The sequence below is a fragment of the Paramisgurnus dabryanus genome, chromosome 6, assembly GCF_030506205.2.
Source record: "Paramisgurnus dabryanus chromosome 6, PD_genome_1.1, whole genome shotgun sequence".
Lineage (NCBI taxonomy): Eukaryota > Metazoa > Chordata > Actinopteri > Cypriniformes > Cobitidae > Paramisgurnus > Paramisgurnus dabryanus.
Window position 1 is genome coordinate 32,808,892 of NC_133342.1, and position 21,858 is coordinate 32,830,749.

Genomic DNA, 21,858 nt, shown 5'->3' on the forward strand with positions numbered 1-21,858 from the left:
TTATAAAAGTATAAAATCATGCCAAAAGAAAATTAAGATAAAATATACATCAAAAACTTGAAATTCCAACGCTGTTACAATTCATCAATTAGGCAGTGGGGTTTTTGTGATGGAGTCAGCACTTGTGTGAATGCTGCAAACAAGATTATCTTTGGCAGTGGGACAAGACTCAAAATAGAAACAAGTAAGATTACATTATCAAATCAATTTTGCTTATGTTACTCTGAAATTCATTTTACCAATGTATTGAATTTAAAGTTTTAACTCAAAACGCACAAAATTAATGACCTTAACTTTACATAATCACATAAAACTGATCAATTGGTACTACACTTACTTTTTTCAAAAATGTATGTTATGTTAATAATAATGTAATAACCTGTAATAGCTATAATAACTATTATATTAACTATAATATGTAAATAATAAGAGTATATGACTTTGTAGAGGTCTTACAAGTTACAAGACAAAGTTAACAGTATGACATCTGCACAATGGAAAATCATTTTTGGAAATGGATCTAAATTGATAATTGAAAATGAGCATTTGTTATATTACTCGTCCTCTGATACTTAAAATTTAAAACTGAATACGTTTTTAGAAACACTGTTGACATGCTGTAATGCCAAATGTGCATGACATTAGTTTTTGGCACACGATCACAGAGTGTGTGAATGTGAATAAGATTATCTTCGGCATGGGAACCAAACTTGTTGTGCAGACCAGTAAGTAAAGCATTTCTAAAAGCAAAAAATATGATTATACTTAAAAACGATAACGTAGATGGCTTTTCATATACTTGTGTCATTAATTTAGACATTTTAGCAAAGGCAAAGAATCGTTCAAGCAAAATAAACATTCAACAAATCTAAAAATGAAGAGCTTAGATGCAAAAATGTCTTAGTTGTTTGTTTCTTATCGTGTTCAATAGTCTAATTGAGTGTTAACAGTGATCAGTGTTATATCGAGTGTTGCTAGTTATTGCTGTATGGTTAGTGGCTGTGTGAACGATGGTTATAGGATTTTCTTTGGTAAGGGGACCAAAGTCATAGTACAGCCAAGTAAGTTATGGATTTTTCTAAATCTTACGATTTTTAAATTTTTTATTTGATTGAAAAATGATCCAAAATAATATCATTAAACTAAATCCATCATCTTTTCCATAAAATCAAGTACAACAATTAAAATTCATGAATTGGCCATTTTGGGAAAAATACAACACTTACAGCTCTTTAAAAGCACAACATACATCTCATTCTGTTTAATAATAGATATCAAATATCAAAACCTGATTAAAACGAAAGACTTAAGCTTTAAAAAGTCAAATGTAGGAACATGTTTACGTGCTCAAATAAACCATTGTGTGACTCAAGGGTATAACAAGATTGTTTTTGGAACTGGCACTAAACTTACTGTGCTATCAAGTAAGTGCAGATTGCATCTGTTTTTCTGATTTTTATACTTTTAAACCAATGATAAATTTACAACTCAAACATTTCACAATTATGCTGTTCTCATTTTTTGTTTAGTGCATTGAAAAATAATTATGTGCATTGTATAGTCTAGCATTAATATATGAGGAGCTCAGATGCAAAAGCAGCTAAATTCCACCTCCGTCAATGAGATAATTATAATAACTGAATACTCTTGGAACGTAATATATATTCATCAAATACTTTCACTTCACATCTGCTTAATCCTGGCATTGGCAGAGTCCATCAAGAGTCTGATAAAAAAAAAAAAATTACAAGAAATTATGTCAGACACACTTACAATATAGAGGGTTTAACATCTGAGCTCTTCATACTGTATGTGGCCATATTGTATGTTGCGCTTTCGTACTATAAATTACATTTTAGTTATAGTAAATCAAGAAAAACAGAACTTTTAAACATAGGTGTTTCAATTGAAATGAAGTTGTTTAGAGCTTAACCTTAATAATTTTTAGAGTCCAGAGTGCAAATGCCATTAACATCTTTTATCAGAGATGTTGGTACTTTTTGGTACATGGTAAATGGCTGTGTGACTGATCAGATTCGAATTTTCTTTGGTAAAGGAACAAAACTCATTGTACGATCAAGTAAGTCTTCTGTAGTATCAAGTTAAACAAATACTAGTAAGTCTGTTGTTTTATATATATTTTTGGCCACTAAAGTCAATCATTTTGCTAATGCAAAAAACATACTAATGAAATAATGTCAGAGAATGGGAGTCAATACAAGATTTTCTAATAATAATTATCAATGTATGATATATTTCGGTTCAGTTGTAGAAAAGTAAGAATGTTTTAAATTTAGTACAAAATTATCCATATTGACTAGAGTTGACTAGATAAATGTAGTGCACTGTACTGATGTGTGAATCCTGGGAACAACAAGATCATATTTGGATCAGGCATCAGACTAACAGTTACTACAAGTAAGTTCAATATGTTTTCAGCCAAAAGCTTAAAATGAAGTCGAAATACAAAAATGTGCACTGTAAACTATAACTAGACACCATTGTTCATGTGACAAACTGGTCAAAAGGCCAGATGACCATGATATTGTTTTTAAAAAGTAATATTTTCTAAAACTAGAAACTTACTTAACAGATAAATATAAAATTTGACGTTTTAATGACTCAATATGAGGGTAATATTGATATTCATATTGCTCTCATTGTGTCCTGTTATGGTCAAAAAACCTCATCAGATTACAATAATACATAAAGACAAAATGAATTGACAAATGTAAAGAACATTGATACTTTTAGTATTCTGTAATAAAAGTTCAAAACCTAAAAGGGTCAGATATTTTTTTAAAAGCAGTCATTTAAGCATGAGTTGGATGTTGATAGTTTTTGGCACACGGTCAATGGCTGTGTGAATAATCAAGTTAAGATTTTCTTTGGCAGTGGGACGAAACTTATTGTACGAGCAAGTAAGTTTTAGAAAATGTCTATACTTTATCAATTTTTATTAAAGTTATAACAAAATCCTTAAAAAACCTGATTGATTAATCCAAAATTACATGTGTAATAAGGTGGAAATTTGTCTTGCGCAATGTGCAATAACTCTCTATTTATCTGTTCTCTCTTTATATATGTACATAAATATACATTTAAAGAGCACAATTGAAATAATATAGTGAAATAGATCTTGTACACGGAGTTTTATACTTAGATCCACTATACCAAGGCTTTACTTATGTAAAGAACTTTTGTCTTTAAAAAATTCTTAAAGAAACCTTAACTGAAATAACAAATAAACTGATTTACTTCAATATTACTGTATAGATGTTTCTAAATTTAAAAGCATTTTCAGTAAATAATAGGCTTTATCCTTCTCGTATGAAGAGATGAAGACATAGGCTGAATGTTTATATGCTGAGGTCAACAACTGTGTGACTCAAAGTGGATTAAAAATTATATTTGGAAAAGGGACTCAGCTAAATGTACTTTCAAGTAAGTAAGGTTCAGTTTATAAACTACTTAACATGTTTTATTGTATTTCAATAAAATACGCCATAAATAGTTCTTGTATTGAAATTCTCTTATCAACACATCTAACATGGTAGTGGTTATGAGAAGTTTTCATCCTACGACTAATCACTGTGTGAATAACAATATGGGCAAAATCATATTTGGAAAGGGAACACAATTATATGTACAGCCAAGTGAGTACAACAGTTTAATACATTTACAATAATTATAATTGTAACTTAAATATCACTTTTAAGTGTATTTTAGCACATATTAACACTAGTCATTTTTGTCCAAAGACATTTATGATCAGTTATTCCAGTTGCTAACAAAAATACACACAAACTCCCTTAAATTACACAATGCTTAAACACCAGAGGACAAATTTTCTGTGCTGAAATTTGTTATGGTTTTATTTTTATATTGTTCAGGCAAAGTAGGAATTTGAATGTTTTAAATTGTAAATGCGGAAGTATTAAGTTAGCATAAACATGTACACTTAAAAACAGAAGATTTGCTTTGCTGGTTATGCGAGTATTTATAACACAGACAGGCACTGTGTGACTGGCAGCTTGGGCAAAATGATATTTGGGAAGGGAACTCGCTTGTTTGTACAGTCAAGTAAGTAAAAACTTACAATTTAAAAATAATTCATTTAAATAATTAATTCAAACAGCAGATAAATAGCAATGAAATCAAGCTTGAATAGTACTGTAGTTCACAGCACAAATTCAACTTGATCTAATTACCATCAAAACTAAATGATCTGCACTAATCTGTCTTTTGAAAATGTATACTTTAATGTAAATAATGTATAAACGTATACAAGTATTAATATAAGATGATGACTTTGTCATTTCACAAACTTGTTAGACCTCTACAAAGTTAACAGCGTGACATCTGCACAGTGGAAATGGAAACTAAATTGATAGTTAAAACATTATCAAATTGACATTTATATATTATACATCATCCAACACTTAAAAATGTTGATACTGAATTCACATTTAGATCATCTGTAAACGTCTTAATGCCAAAAGGTGCATTGCATTAGTTTTTGGCAGATGGTCATAGAGTGTGTGACTGTAAATAACATTATCTTCGGCAAAGGAGCCAAACTTGTTGTGCAGACAAGTAAGTGCAGCGTTTCTCAGAAAAAATCCTTATACTTCAAAAATAATAACCTAGGTGGCTTTCCATATACATATTTTATTAATTTAAAATGTAAACATTGCAGCTAAGCTATAAGAATCGTTTAAACATAAATATTCAAGAAATCTACAACAATCTTCTTCAAAAGGTCTTCTTTAAATGAAAAGCACACATTCATAATAACTGCATAACATTTAAATTAATTGCTTACAAACAAGCTGATTTGGACATTTTTTTACCCCATTATAAAATATAGTTTTACTATAATACTCAAAGTCTATAAGTACTAAAATTGCAGTTTCCTTAAGTTTCTCACCGAGTCAAATAAATGTTTAATTTCATCAGTGGTAATAATAGAATAAAATCAGGTCACAGGTTTAAAAAATACAACACATTCATGAAATCATATCTAAAAACAAAACTGAACATAAAATGACTTTCAGCAGTTGAGATTTTCCTGGTCCATCTGTACTGAAGGGTAAATGTACAATGATAAACTGATGTGTGAATTCTGGTTATAACAACATCATATTTGGATTGGGCACCAATCTCATTGTTACTTCAAGTAAGTGCTTTTGATTCATCGGAAATTAAACTAAACTGTTATAAAATAGGCATAATCTGTAATGTATGAAAAGATCGGTTCATCTTAAAAAAACAAATTACGAGTTTGAAGACTGCAATTATTATTACGTTAATGTGGAAACTGGGGCGGCTGAGTGGGCCTTACAGTTATTGCTGCTTTTTCTTAAAACGTTTAATAGTCTTATTGAGTGTTAACAGCGACCAGTGTTGTATCAAGTGTTATATGTTGCTAGTTATTGCTGTATGGTTAGTGGCTGTGGGAATGATGGGTTAAAGTTATTCTTTGGTAAGGGGACCAAAGTCATAGTACAGCCAAGTAAGTTATGCATTTTTCTAGATCTTACAGTAAATTTATGTTTTGGTTGGTTAAAGTTGGTAATAATGTTTACGATATAATGTATTGTTCATTTATCATTACTGGACATACAGAAGGAGGCTATTATCAGGCTACAAATTGTTTCTCCATATAGACTTATAAAACAAACCCTGACCTAAAATTACCCATATAAATATTTCCCATTTTGGAAAAATAACACTCTAAACTCTTTAAAAGCACAACATACATCTCATTCTGTTTAATAATAGATTTAAAAAATACAAATACCTGCTTAAAATGAAAGCTTTGGACTTTAAAGTGAGTGACATGTAGGCAACATGTTTACGCGCTCAAATTAGCCATTGTGTGACTCAAGGGATTAACAAGATTGTTTTTGGACATGGCACACAACTAACTGTGCTATCAAGTAAGTGCCGATTACGTTATCTGATTTTATATTTTTAAACCACATTTAACCACATATTGTTCACATATTTTTTATGAATCTGTAACAACACCAATATAAAACTCTAACAACATAAAGATAATATTATAATAAAATAATAAAAGTTTAGATGGTAAGCATGCTTCACATTTGAATTTAATACAAAATGTGAATTCATATAAGACCATATTCTAGAGTTGTCCTAAGGATAAATGTATTGCGCTGTAATGTTGTGTGAATCTTGGGAACAAGCTTTGGATCAGGCATCAGACTAACAGTTACTACAAGTGAGTTCATTGTTTTTTCGGCCAAAACAATAAAATTCAACGGAAAAACAAATTTAGTGTGATTTAAGCTGTAAACAACTAATTAGCATTGTACGTGTGACAAACTGGTCAAAAAAACCAAAAGACCACGATATTGTTTAACATGTATATCTTTTTTAAACTAGACACTGTTGAAAAGATGACTAATATTAGACATTAACATGACTTATATATAAATTATTAATATCACTCTAATTTAATATTACACTTATTTAGTCTTAAAATATCCTTTAAAACTTAAAATGGTCATAGATTTCTAAAAGCTGTAGTTTAAGCATGAGTTAGATGTTGATAGTTTTCGACACATAGTCAATGGCTGTGTGAATAATCAGTTTAAGATTTTCTTTGGCCATGGGACAAAACTAATTGTACAAGCAGGTAAGTTTTAGAAAATCCATATACTTAATATATTTTCATTATAGTTAGCCTATAACAAAATACTTTAAGATTGCTTAAGTCAACATTTTATTCCTAATAATCAGGTGGAAAAAGTAGCTGCAATGTTCAATGAGCATGATGTTAGTAAATATAAATATAAAGAGCATAATGAAAAATAATTTTAATGATAAAGTTAAATAGGTCTTGTGTACAGATTTGTATACTTAAATTCAGTATAACGAGACTTTACTTGTGTAAAGATCTTGTGTATCCAAATCAAATTCATAAAAAAAAACTTAACAAATCGACTGATTTACTGTAATATTACTGTGTGAATGTTTCTAAATTTAAAAACATTTACAGTTAATCATAGTCTTTATTCATCACTTATGAAGAGAGGAAGATGTAGGCAGAATGTTTATATGCTGAGGTCAACAGCTGTGTGACTCAAAATGGATTAAAAATTATATTTGGGAAAGGGACTCAGCTAAATGTACTTTCAAGTAAGTGAGGCTCATATACACTTCTTTACTTGTTTATTGTATATTAATCATAAATCATCAGTTCATCCTCAATTCTTTGTAACGGTCAACTTTATCGGCTGAGTTACAAAAGTTAAGTCAAATATTACTGCATCAGATTAAAACGATGTTAAAAGAATGACAAACAAGTAAAATCAATTAAATAAGTGTATTTACAATGTTCACAATAGACTTAATTAAAATTCCCTTATAAATAACATCACATCTAAGATGGGAAAGGTAATAGAAAGTTCTTATATCACCACAAACCACTGTGTGAATAACAATATTGGCAAATTCATATTTGGAAGGGGAACACAACTGCATGTACAACCAAGTGAGTACAACATTTAATTAAACAATAATTAAAGATTTTTTAAGAATATTACTTTTAAATCTATTAATAGCATCAGGAGTCAACATTTACTGCATCAACAAACATGTGAAGTTAAGAAATACTTTAAAAGGCAATTGCTTAATCAAACATTACAGTTAAATAGGTGTTAATAGTTTTTGTTTTTTTTAAATAAGAGTGTTATGAAAATAACCTGTTATAAAATAGGTCTTGTTTAGGTCAGTACACTAAGGCTTAACTTATGTTAATCATATCGTATCATATGTATCCAAATATCAAATACACTGGTAAACTATAATATTTCTAAATTTCCAAGCAGTAGCAAATAAAGCCAATAATAACCTTTATCCAGAACTTATAAGAGAGGAAAACTTAGCCAGAGTGTTTATATCATGAGGTCGACAGCTGTGTGACTCAAAGTGGATATAAAATTATATTTGGAAAAGGGACTCAGCTAAACGTACTTTTAAGTAAGTAAGGCTCAGTTTTCGCAGTTATTTATATTTTATAGTATTTCAATCATACATTATTCCTGTATTTATAAAACACTGTTTGATTGCAAATGCTTAATACATTTACAGTTTTATATTTTGCATACATATACAATCCTTTAAAACCATCAAACCAATTGCCTTTTTATCGAGAAGTCATGCTCTACCAGATAATGCCCTAATACTCTAATATTAAATTATCACTATTTAGTTTTTATGCTGCATCTTATTTAATATGCTTTTACCCTGCTGTGTAAAAAATGCAGCATGAAGTTAAAACAACTTGATTTTGAAGTGTTAAGTTAAAGTAACTTAAAAATATATGTTGATTTGACATAATTTTTTACAGTGTGCATTTTACTCAAAAAAGTTTATGAAAGATTCCATTTAATGGCTTTGATATCAGGATACAGCTAGTTTTTGGCATATGGTCAATGGCTGTGTGAATGCAGGACAAAAAATTTACTTCGGCAAGGGAACAAAACTTCTTGTACAAATCAGTAAGTTATTATAATCTTAATCCTAAATTCATGCCGAGATAAATTGATTACTTTCTTAACTGATTGTATCGCAAAAAGAATTGTTTAAATCACAATTAAAACATAAAATGCAATACTTGGTCTTGTACAATCAAACAATACGATATTATAAAACTAACTTCAAATCTTAACAGGAACTATAATAAATAGTTGTTTTTAGTTCTGGATATGATATCATGTTTAAGTCAGGCACCAAACTTTACTAGACAATTACTTACCTAAATAATTTGGTTATATTCACTTATTTTTAAATACATTCATTGGTAAAAAACTGGACACTGTCCTTCTGTATCTGGAATAGTTAATGTATTTATATAAAAAGATTATAGCGTTTGTTAAATTGTTATCATTATCATCACATCTTACATGGGAGTGATAATGCAAAGTTATTATATCACCACTTACCACTGTGTGAAAAACAATTTTGGCAACATCATATTTGGAAAGGGAACACAATTATATGTACAACCAAGTGAGTACAAAAGTTTACATTAAGTGTAACTGTAGCTTTTAAACAAAAAAAGAAAATTACTTTTAAATGTTTTGTCTTAGTGTTATTAGAAGTCGCTAAATATCACTAAATATTAGAAGGTAAAAAAGTCTTGAAAGTAAAAATGTACTTTGTTCAAAGAGATTAAAGAGATTCATGGTTAATTAATGTAATTATTAACAGAAGTACACATAAACTCTTTAGAATTACACAATGCTTAAACGCCAGAGGAAAGATTTCTGTGTTGAGATCTGTTAGTGTGTGACACAAAATAGTGCAAAACTAACATTTGGACAAGGGACTGTTCTCACTGTGTTGTCCAGTAAGTTTTACCGTAAATTTTTTACTTTTATATTACACTTTAGTCTTAATCGCCAGTTCGCCCATTAGATGGATATGCAGACTTGATCAACTTGATTAATTTAATTTAATGTAATTTATGTAGTAATTTGAATGCTTTTACATTTTGAATTTATTAGAAATCTAAATTTCTAAAGATTAAAAAGAAAGACGGAAGATTTGGTTTGCTGGTAATGGGAGTATTTATAACACTGACAGTTACTGTGTGACTGGAAACGTCAACAAAATTATATTTGCGAAGGGAACTCGCTTGTTTGTACAGTCAAGTAAGTAAAAACCCTTATTTTGAAAATTTATTGAACAGCAGATAAATAAGGAAACTAAGCCATTTATTAAACAATAGCACTGAGATTTAAACAAATGCAACGCTGAACACAGTCACATAGTTTGTAGTTTCAAGACCCTGTAAATCATATAGATAATAACTGTGCAGTAATATTGTCTAGTTATATATATATATATTAGTACAGTACCATCCAAATGGTTAATGTAGTGATATATTAATCTTAACGTTAAACTTTAAACAAAATTACAGTGCAATCAAGTAATACATTTACAATTACAAATGCAGTAAATCAATAATTTTTACACAGTTCAAGTAAAGATGGAACAGATGCATTTGAATTTAGCTAGTATACCTAAATATGTAAAAACAAACACAAAACATTTTAAAAATAACTAGAGGTAAAACATTTAAAACTTTTTAATATTTAATTTTTAGACTTTCCAGTGAAACACATGTTGGGCTTCATATAAATACACCATTTCCAAATGCGTGACTCATACCGACAAAGCATTATTAAACATCTGCTAGTTTTTGTATGATATATAATTCCTTAAAAAAAAAACAGTTTGAAAAAATACAGGTATCAAAACTATAAACAACTGGTCCTACATAATTTTTACGAAAAATGTAACACCTCTTTATCACTATCTTGTCAATTACAACAAACAAACAAACAAAAAGTCTTAAAATGAATAGTTCAATTTTATTATTCTTAACTAATAAACAGTATGAAAAATGTAATTTGGCTAATTAAATAAATGTATTTGTTTAATTAATGCTCATGCTCAATTAAAGCTAGCTTTAACATGGCATTACATGAAATGAAACATTAAACCAAAAATGATTTATATATTGCTAGTACTAGTACCAATCCTTATTTTCATGAGTAAAATAAGTAAACATTGAACTATTAAAAGCTTTGTAATGGTGAATGGGTTTTTGAGATGAGGCAGCAGTCTGTGTGTCTGAAAAAATCGTTTTACGTAGGGTAAGAATTTTTCATAATAAAATCATCCTTAACATTTTAAATGCTTTGTATTTGATTTATAGGTCAATTTTATTTAAACATTAATTATCCAGCATTAAGAATTGAAGAGCTCAAATGCAAAACCCGCTAAGTGCGTCTGACATGTTTTCTTGTAAATAAGCATTTTTGTCAGACTCTTAATGGCTTCTGCCAACAAACCGGTATTTTTGAATGACCCGAGGCTGGGATTAGGTGGGTTTGAAGCAAAAGTATTGGATAAACATATAATAAGTGCAGAGAGTATTTGAGTAATATCCTTATCTAATTTTTGAGTTGGTGTTAAGCGGCTTTTGCATCTAAGCTCATGTAATTACTCAATATGAAGATTAAATGCCACAATTGAATGGCACAGCTACTGGCCTTCAATGGCTTTTGTTTGATTTGATTACAATCAATGTCAATTAATTATGTACACATTTGGTATTCTTAATCTCTTGTGTTTGTGCAACGATATTTCTGCCTAACATCATGGGATCACAATGTTTTTGATCAACAAACTGTACATCCTCATATAACTTTTCTTGTGTGCAAAACTAATGTATTTTGAATTTTTGTATTTTACAGAAGAGGACTTAAAACCCTCCATTTACAAAGTGAATGACTCATGTCTGGCAACTGACTTCACTAGACATGATGCAGTGGACAGCGACTCAGCATTCTCAGATCAAAATGTTGCAGTTCGATATGAAGGTAAAAGTACCTACAGCGCCTTTGCTTTGGGAACTGCAGATCAATGCCAAGAAACAGGTAATCATCATATGCCACCTAAAAAAATATTATCAGCCTAATTTGTTCTGAAACCATTTGGTTGCATTAGCTAACTATGTTTTATTTATCTTTCAGGGACCTGTACTGTAGGATCATCAAATCATGAAAATGCCATTGAAAGTGGTGAGTTTTGCCTGTTATTTGGTTTATTTTATATACAGTCCATTACTGTTACTGACCAGTCTTTGCAATGCAAAAGCAACAATAACTCCAAAAGATTTGGGGTTTGTTAGGCCACTAATAAACATTTGGCAGTGCTGCAACAACTATGGATTGTACAACCAAAGCAAATAGTACAACACACAGGTTTACTAATCCTATGTTTGTTCTGCAGATGAAAAAATGAACTTCATGTCGTTGGGCATCTTTTGGCTGAGAATCCTCTTTGTGAAGACTGTTGTATTCAACGTCCTGATGACTTTCAAAGCATGGATGGGCTAAAGTAAGTATAGATGTCTTTCTTTTCATAGCGTTTTGAAATATAAGTAAACGTAAAATGTGTCCTACTGTAACTCTAAGAACTACAACTGATCAATTATTTGTCTTTCAGATGTCAACACCAGACGCTTTATCGGTTCGATTCATCCATGGTTTCACCAAACAGAAAAGACAAAGTTGCATAACGCTCGGCCAAACTTTGAGAATGATAATTAATGGATTATATAACATCCATGTTTATGCTAGAGTGTATATGATTTAATAGTATATATACAGTATATATATATGTTTGAATGTCATGTGCTTATATAGGCTTTTTGCTGTAATGTTGCATGTAGTTTAGAGAAAAGAATTACAGTAGATTTAATGTAACCTTACACTTTGTTTAACGTTTTAATGTTTTTTATGCAAATTATCTTTAATAGCGTGTATAATTTTGTAAAGTCTGTGTTTAAAGGTGTATTTAGTACAGTGTCATTGTAGAAGTGCATTCTTTATAGTCAATGTTTTAAATTCTGTGAGTATCCCATACTAAAATATTAAAATATAGTTATTAATGAGTAATTGACTGGTCTTGTGATCTCAACATGTCAGCGACCATAGGGTGACACAGTCCAAAATAATTTATAAAAGAATTGATTTTCTGATCTATCAAATATTGCATGTATGATTACAATACAGTGGTGGCCAAAAGTGATGTTCAGAAGGAATATTTGACAAAATATGCTTTAAATGACCCTACATCTTTGATAAAACTTCCCAAATATGATAGAATGGTGTAAGATAAGACCATTGATCTTGGTTTAGGTATTTACCTGACTACAGTTTTATTAGTTATACAATTTAAACGGTTTTAAATGTACTCTTCATTACTTTGTGTAAAACTTGCTTGTAGTGAAGAAATACTACTGTAACTGCAACTTTGATCTGTATGACATTTTTAAGCATTGTACCTTTCCGACAAGTTAGCATGTGCTTATTTTCAATGACAAGTATTGTCCAGTAATGATTGTTTTTTGTGCAAAAAATATATTAAACTGCATAAATGCCAATTTTGTAGTTTTGTAATGTTTTCAACACAAATACTCTCACACAAATAAGCTTCTTAGGTTCCTATATACTCATTTACTTTCAAAATCAAAATGGTTGCTAAAAAGCAATAAACATACAGTAAAGCATGACTGAATGTCTGGCAATAATACAGATGAGCATTATTCTGGAATCAATCAATTTGTGGTGTACAATATACTGTACATTTCTTTTACCCTGACTGTATAACCAAAGCTTAAAGATCTCTATAGAAATGTGGTGCTTCCCCAGATTTGCTATAGTGTAAAATAGTTAATATTACCAGTGTAGAATAGCCCATAACCAGTCAGACGCAAATGTATTTTTGTAAAAGATTTTTTCTAGTTTAATGCATTGAGTCCCATAATGTACCTAACCTGGGCCACATGTGCCCACTTTGTCGTTGTTTACAAAGAGTGATCATAAACATTTGCATTCTTGTTGTTGGGTGAATGGTCCAGCACAATACGCTTTATTCAGTCCGCCACCATGTTGATTCCAAAACAAGGCTGTAAGGGATGGATGTCCACAGTGTGTGCTTTAAACCTATTGTTTTGTACCGGGATGCTGTTCATTCAGTCATCAAAACACAAAAAAATACATCATTTTACAAATTTACACAGGACAAAGAACTTCAGAAATCATGGACTGTTCAAATGAGAAGGGACGATCAAATTTTGAGATAAGAGCAGCGAAACGTGTACATGCTTTTTGGCTAATCACTAATTTTTCTAAGGTTGTAAACACGGTTACTTTTCTTTAAAACAATAACATAGTCATATAACTAAGTTCATATCTAAAATTCATAAAGGTTACAAAAAACGCAAGGTTTAAATACGTTAAAAACTTTTGTCCGGTAAGTTTTTTTACGCACACTGACCTGAATCAACAGAAGCAGGATTTATTTTCTAATATAAAATAACATTTGCACACCTCTTATAATACTTGCACAACCAACTATCATGTAAATAGCTTGTTATCAAGTCAATTACACGTTATTAAGTTAAAAAACATGAAAAAAACATAACAGAGCTATTCAATGGCAATTCGTACATATTTTACAAGGTGGCTAATTCGTATTAATTTGTACAACCACCATTTTCTTACGATTTGCCTTGACCCCTGTGATGTTGGGGTTAGGGGTGGGGTTTGGTTATTGTTTTAATGATAATCATAAATTTTTGCACGATTAACTTCGTGCTAATTCATACGAAGTCTTGTGAGATCAGGCTGGACTATATTCTATGCGAACTGGAGATGTATACTTATAAAATATATTTTTTAATACATTTATATACAACAATACATTTATATATTTTATAATTGTATTGTTGCACTATATAAAGTTTTATTTTTAAAAAGTTCTGGAGGCGCACGTTCAGGGAATCAACCGAATCAGCGCAAGAGAAAGCCAGTATATAAAGCCCTCTCCCACCTCTATCCCCCAACAAGTTCCACAGCAATTACCCAATTGCGATTTCATGTACATGTAAACTCTTGTTTAAAACACCAATTTCACAAGTAAACATGCTTACAACATGAGAAATTATTAACAGGCTAATATCCAAAACAGATATTATGTACACAATGCGCTATTATCATCTCAAATAAGGTCAGATATCCCTTGTAGCAATCTACGTTTTCTGAGGTTCTTTGTCCTGTGGAAATTTGTAAAACGATCCTGACGTCTGGACCAACATCCCTCACAGCCTTGATTTGAAATCAACATGGCGCTGACTGAATAAGGCGTATGTCCCCCATGTAAGTGTTAAACACTATATATAAGTGTATTCATAAATGTAGCCAGGAAAAACACGATTAAACGTAAAGATTTCCTTTCTATATCAAACAAACAAACTAAAACCATTTAAGAAAAAATTACCTATATAGGTGGCTTATTTCAAAACCTATATTCATTTTCCCATTCCCAAAAGACTGTATGTCCTGCTTGAATGACTACAGTACAAACCATTTGCCTTGAATGAATGAATGAATAAAAGTTTATTCGGTTACTAAACATAAAACAAAATATATATACAGCAAATACATTACAAACAAGGGGGGTAACCGAAAAGGTTTAGGCTGAAGCCATGCTTATTATGCCTACAGTACCCTACTAACCAAACAACATCTACCCATGGAAATTTGGGCCTAAACAATATACCTACACAAACATATGGGTACACATGCATAAATATATGCATACTATACTCATAAACACATACATACATACAGTCTTGTTCAAAATAATAGCAGTACAATGTGACTGACCAGAATAATCAAGGTTTTTAGTATATTTTTTATTGCTACGTGGCAAACAAGTTACCAGTAGGTTCAGTAGATTCTCAGAAAACAAATGAGACCCAGCATTCATGATATGCACGCTCTTAAGGCTGTGCAATTGGGCAATTAGTTGAAAGGGGTGTGTTCAAAAAAATAGCAGTGTCTACCTTTGACTGTACAAACTCAAAACTATTTTGTACAAACATTTTTGTTTCTGGGATTTAGCAATCCTGTGAATCACTAAACTAATATTTAGTTGTATGACCACAGTTTTTTAAAACTGCTTGACATCTGTGTGGCATGGAGTCAACCAACTTGTGGCACCTCTCAGCTGTTATTCCACTCCATGATTCTTTAACAATTCATTCACATTTCTTGGTTTTGCTTCAGAAACAGCATTTTTGATATCACCCCACACGTTCTCAATTGGATTAAGGTCTGGAGATTGGGCTGGCCACTCCATAACATTAATTTTGTTGGTTTGGAACCAAGACTTTGCCCGTTTACTAGTGTGTTTTGGGTCATTGTCTTGTTGAAACAACCATTTCAAGTGCATGTCCTCTTCAGCATAGGGCAACATGACCTCTTCAAGTATTTTAACATATGCAAACTGATCCATGATCCCTGGTATGCGATAAATAGGCCCAACACCATAGTAGGAGAAACATGCCCATATCATGCTCCATGCTTCACTGTCTTCACTGTGTACTGTGGCTTGAATTCAGAGTTTGGGGTCGTCTCACAAACTGCCTGTGGCCCTTGGACCCAAAAAGAACAATTTTACTCTCATCAGTCCACAAAATGTTCCTCCATTTCTCTTTAGGCCAGTTGATGTGTTCTTTGGCAAATTGTAACCTCTTCTGCACATGCCTTTTTTTAACAGAGGGACTTTGCGGGGGATTCTTGAAAATAGATTAGCTTCACACAGACGTCTTCTAACTGTCACAGTACTTACAGGTAACTCCAGACTGTCTTTGATCATCCTGGAGGTGATCATTGGCTGAGCCTTTGCCATTCTGGTTATTCTTCTATCCATTTTGATGGTTGTCTTCCGTTTTCTTCCACGTCTCTCTGGCTTTGCTCTCCATTTTAAGGCATTGGAGATCATTTTAGCTGAACAGCCTATCATTTTTTGCACCTCTTTATAGGTTTTCCCCTATATTCAACTTTTTAATCAGAGTACGCTGTTCTTCTGAACAATGTCTTGAACGACCCATTTTCCTCAGCTTTCAAATGCATGTTCAACAAGTGTTGGCTTCATCCTTAAATAGGGGCCACCTGATTCACACCTGTTTCTTCACAAAATTGATGACCTCAGTGATTGAATGCCACACTGCTATTTTTTTGAACACACCCCTTTCAACCCCAATTGCACAGCCTTAAGAGCGTGCATATCATGAATGCTGGGTCTTGTTTGTTTTCTGAGAATCTACTGAACCTACTGGTAACTTGTTTGCCACGTAGCAATAAAAATATACTAAAAACCCTGATTATTCTGGTTAGTCACATTGTACTGCTATTATTTTGAACAAGACTGTACCTACACACATCATAATTACAAATGGTTTTTTGTTACTTGTGTTGTTACAGTTTATGGACATCAATTGAACATAAACTTATCTTGGACAATTTTCTTATGCATCCATGTATTTGTCAAAAATTAAGGTTTTAAACTGTTTTTAAACCTTGATAACACATGAAGGTTCTTCATGATGCCATAAAAGAAAAAATTATTGGGTACATTTTCTATAAATAACCTTTAACATTGTTTCTGTTTCGCAAAAGGATCTTTGAGGTGAAAAAAAGGTTATTCAGATTATAATGAGTTAAGAAAGAAATGGCCCTTTAAAGAACCTTAGACTAAATGGTTGAGGAACCAAAAATGGTTCTACTGTGACATTGCTGAAATGTAAAAACCAAGAGTAAAACAACATAACATTAGTTTGAGAGCTAACCTGTCTGTTCATCATACTATAAATATGGCTTAGATTACAATATGTGCTGGAGCACACATTTAGCAGATGCTATAATCCAAGTGTGATTTACAGTTAAGGAATAAACACGCAATTCATCTTATGGAGGCAATAAACACGAGAAACGCTGGTAATACAAAGTTTAATCTACAACGTTCAGATAGTTTAAGCCATAGTCTCAGCCTCAGAAGTCACGCCCACGGACCGTTGGTTGGCTGAACTTCTGATGCATATGGGACACTTTTCTGAAAAACACAGCAGATGTCAAAGTCGTCCTTTTGATTGGTTTACTCATACAGGATTTCGCAATCTTTAACGGTGTGCCCGGAAACAACACAAAGCTCTCTGATCAAAGAAGAACGCTTTTATGCTTACATCGCTGACAAATATGCTTATCAAGATCGAATGAACGCTGTGGGGCGGTTTTCTGGACAGGGATTAAACTAGATTAAAGTAAATGTAAGAGCAGTCCAAACTGAAAACAACGTGCACTGACATATCTTAAAATACATCAGTGCCCTCAAAATTCATGCCAGTAATGTTTTTAGTAAGGCATGTTTGTTAAAACTAGTTATTTTTCCTAATTAAACTAAGGCCTAGTCCTGGTTTAAGCTAATCTGGGAAACCTCCCCTGCATGTTTAAAACGTGTTTGCTATTTAAACGTGTTTAGAGATGTTTGTGAATGATGGTTGCACACTGGTCTGTTATCGCGGAGACATCTACAACCTCTTAACATAACGCAGCACAAAGCGAAACATGATTGGTTGCTTTATGTGTCAGTCAAATGGTCTCTTGGGCGGTCCTTGGCCATTCAAAACGGCCATGGTGCCCAGACCTTCTGTAGGTAATAAGTCAAGACACAGAGAGATACTAAAATGATACTAACCAGTGTGGATCTGACTGTGAACATGACAGACTTTTAAGTGTACTGTCAGACAACAATGGTTAAAATATGTCTGTCACTGGTGCGTTACCCTTTCAAAAAGTACAGCTTTGTACCTAAAGAATTCATATTAATAACTCAGAGGTACAATTTGGTACCAAATGTATACATATATGTACCTAATGGTACATACTAGGACTTTTTTAAAGGGTACTGCCACAGTGACAGCTGTTACCACTCCATAAAAAAAATGCTGGGTTATTTTGAACCCATTGGGTCAAAAAGGGACAAACCCTGCCAGTAAAATTAACCCAGAAAATATTTATATTTGACCAAACAATGGGTTTGCATTTTGTATTGAAACAACCCAATATAGGCAAATTACAACCTGGCGGGTTGGGTTCCTCTCTTTTTGACCCAGAACTGTGAAAATAACCTTGGCATTTTTTAGAAAAGGTTTTGACCATTTGTTCTAACAGTGTTCGAAGACGATATCCTAGACTGTATCTGATGAGGTAAATGGTGAAAATGTTTCTGGTAACCCACAGTTCAAAGGGTGCCTATTTCTAATTTAAATTTTTAAAGGTTCAGAATTTCTAGCTACACTATGACCTTGACCATATTCTCCTACACTGTCAGATATAAAGGTACAAATCTGTACCTTTTCTGTCATTGGGGCTGTACCCTTTATAAAAAAACAGCTTTGCACCTAAAGATTTCATTTTAGTACCTCAGAGGTACATGCTGGGACCAAAGAGAGCTTATTAGTACCTCAAAAATACATATTAGGATCTCAAAGGTACATATTGGTACTAAATGTTTACTATCTGTACCTAATGATCCATACAATTATCTTCTTAAAGGGTTCTGCCCCACTGACAGATAGAGTACATATTTTGACTTCTTTCTAACAATGTAGGTCCTAAAGGTACGGTAATCTACCCAAAATTGTATTCTGTTTTTTATTCATGTAAAGGTACCAAATGGAAACTTAGGGTACAGCCCCGGTGACAGAAAATGTACAGTTTTGTACCTTTATTTCTGACAGTGTAGTTGACCTAATTAAAACAGTAATGAAACCACATACAGTTAAGTACATAATTAAGTAACGTATTGAAACCTATTAGTTTAGTTGATAATCGATATTCGAACGAAGGCACAAATTATAAATGCTGTGAAATCATTAAGACGTGTTCCTGTAGTTCAACTAGATTATTGTGTTCGCAGTGCAAAACACATACTGATAAAATGCACTACGTCACTTCTGATAAAAGCGTCTGCCAAACGCCTAAATGTAATGCAAATTTTCTTCTGTTGAGATATTAAGTTGGCTTGGCATCAGAAGCTAGTACAGTATTTCCCCCTGAAATAATGTTAGTCTTTGGCATATTTGTGCAGCAGACTTTGACATTGATATAATTTTTCAATGCAACATTCCTGAATTTGCAAGATGTTTGAGTTTTTTTATTTGATTCCTATGTCCGTTCCCCCACAACATTTCAATAGGATTGAAATTGCCGGCTTTGACTAGGCAATTCCATAAACTACATTTCATTAAAAGCCGTAGGATCATTATCCTGTTTAACTTTCTACTTTCATAACTTTCTACTTTACTGGGCCATTGGAGGGCCGTCATTCTTCGTTGTATGTGTGCCGAGGAAAACTGGTTGTGTGGGCCGGAGCTGGGCCGGATCAAAATTGCTATCTGGGCTGTAGCTTTGCTCTAATGTTCGTCTTAGCCACAAATGGCTTTTTTGCTTGGACAGTCAATTCTGAACAAACTGGCAAATCCCCAGATGATTTTCTTGAAGCAAAATTATGATTTTCATATAGTTTGCAGCACTGGCCAGACTCATAGGTATCTATGAGTATCATGTGTTTCATATGTTTCTGGAGACCTTAAGGAACTCTTTAGATCTTGGCATGGTGACACCACACACCTCAAAAGCAAAAGGATCACCAGACACCAGATGTGAGAGGTTTAAATAAGACTGCTTCCACCTGTACTCCTTAAACATCTTGAACACCTGATTCTGATTTTATGGATTTAATGGTGTGAGAAACTACAGGTGTAATTTTTACATCTGACCTCTTTTTAATTTTTTTATTGTGAAAATTAGATTATTTTGTGTCGTTTATATCATAATTAGGCAGAATTTTAAAGAGGATTAAATGTTTGCATGTGCAAATATGTCAAATGTGTTTACTTATTATTTTTTCACAAAGATACGTATGTTTATCTAAAAGATGATCTAATAGGGTCTTCAATGGGGCAGGAGTATCATTACAATGATTTGCCAGATCTCTTGTTGGCTCTTCCAAGCTCTATTGCTGGTGTTTTTATTTTACAGCAGACTGATTCATCACCTTTGTTCGTTCAAGCCCTATGCATGCTTATGACACTCAAAATGAAAACTACAATCTTTCTCATCTACAAGCATCAGAAAGGTGAAAACTTTGCACACTGACCACATCCTCTTCAAGTGTCTCCAGAACACTAGTAATGAAAACACATAAACCAGTAATATTCAACACCTTCATATTTTTCCACGGCTGATAAAGTGTTAAAAACAAGATACATTTCTTTTTTAGAATTTATGTTATAATCAATCAGGCCTCTTTCATTTAGACTGATCAATCTTGTGTCATATTTACATTTTATTTTATACTTGAACTTATGAGTGTTCAGGGTTGTGTTACTCGATATCACATGGTGGGATTTTTAATGATTAATACATCAAGTTTTTACCTATTAGACAGTGAACTGTTTAAGTATCAAATTAAAGACAAAATTACTTTAACACCAGTACACAAACTACACTAAACCATAAACATGCCTCTAAAATGTGACCTTTATTTTTTTTATCTTGCATGACTTTTTCCTGGGTACTGAATATGTGATAAACAGTAAGTACCAAAATTTGTAACTGCCTCCATATGATGCAGTACAATACAGCTAATATATATCACAATGATTATATAAAGGAGACTGCAGATTTTAACAACGGTTCACTGCAGCAATGCTTGTTCAGCAAAACAAGGTCATGTTGTCAAGTGTGTCCACAAACACTTTATTCACCACTGAATCTGTGGTAATAAAATATTTAATATTGTAAGTTTAGTATTTCTTTTGTTTGGATTTAGCTTTACACACCAATTTAATTTGAATGACCCATCAAATAAACAAATATTGTATTTGTATCTGTACTTTAGGCTACAGTAACAGGTTGACATGTCAAGCACGAACACAATGCAGTCATGTTGTTAAAACATGCAAATTGCATAATGTGGATTGAGTGTTTTCTTCTTTTAAAAACATTACAAATGACCTCATCTAGTGTTTCCATGTGACCCCATTAGAAAATGAATAGATAGTGTTGCAACAGTATAGGGGTGGCTTGTTGCTCCTATCAAACTCATGTATAATATTCTTAACATTTTATAATCACAAATATGACTGATATCTGTATCTCTGATATTTATGACCCAGTCTGTGAAAACCAGTTAGTAATTTTTGGTGATTTACAGATGTAAAATCATCCTACATATTGACATGCAATAAACATACATTACATTTCTATTTTTTATGTCTATAACTACTTTGAAAATCTCATAATAATTAGATTATGAGACTTTAGCCATGGATTTCACTTTACACACAGGGTCATATTTGTATTAGACAGATGTTGTTACCTTGTGTGACATTTGGAG

General features: G+C 32.1%; 1 protein-coding gene across 1 annotated transcript; it reads left to right on the top strand.

Annotated features, from left to right (window-relative positions):
* Positions 1-682: 682 nt before the first annotated feature.
* On the top strand, positions 683-12,991 carry LOC135767047 (M1-specific T cell receptor alpha chain-like). Its single transcript, XM_065276636.1, has 5 exons — positions 683-725; positions 11,298-11,480; positions 11,577-11,624; positions 11,836-11,943; positions 12,052-12,991. Exons 1-4 carry the CDS (start codon positions 698-700, stop codon positions 11,940-11,942), a joined length of 366 nt encoding a protein of 121 aa, XP_065132708.1. The 5' UTR covers positions 683-697; the 3' UTR covers position 11,943; positions 12,052-12,991.
* Positions 12,992-21,858: the final 8,867 nt, after the last annotated feature.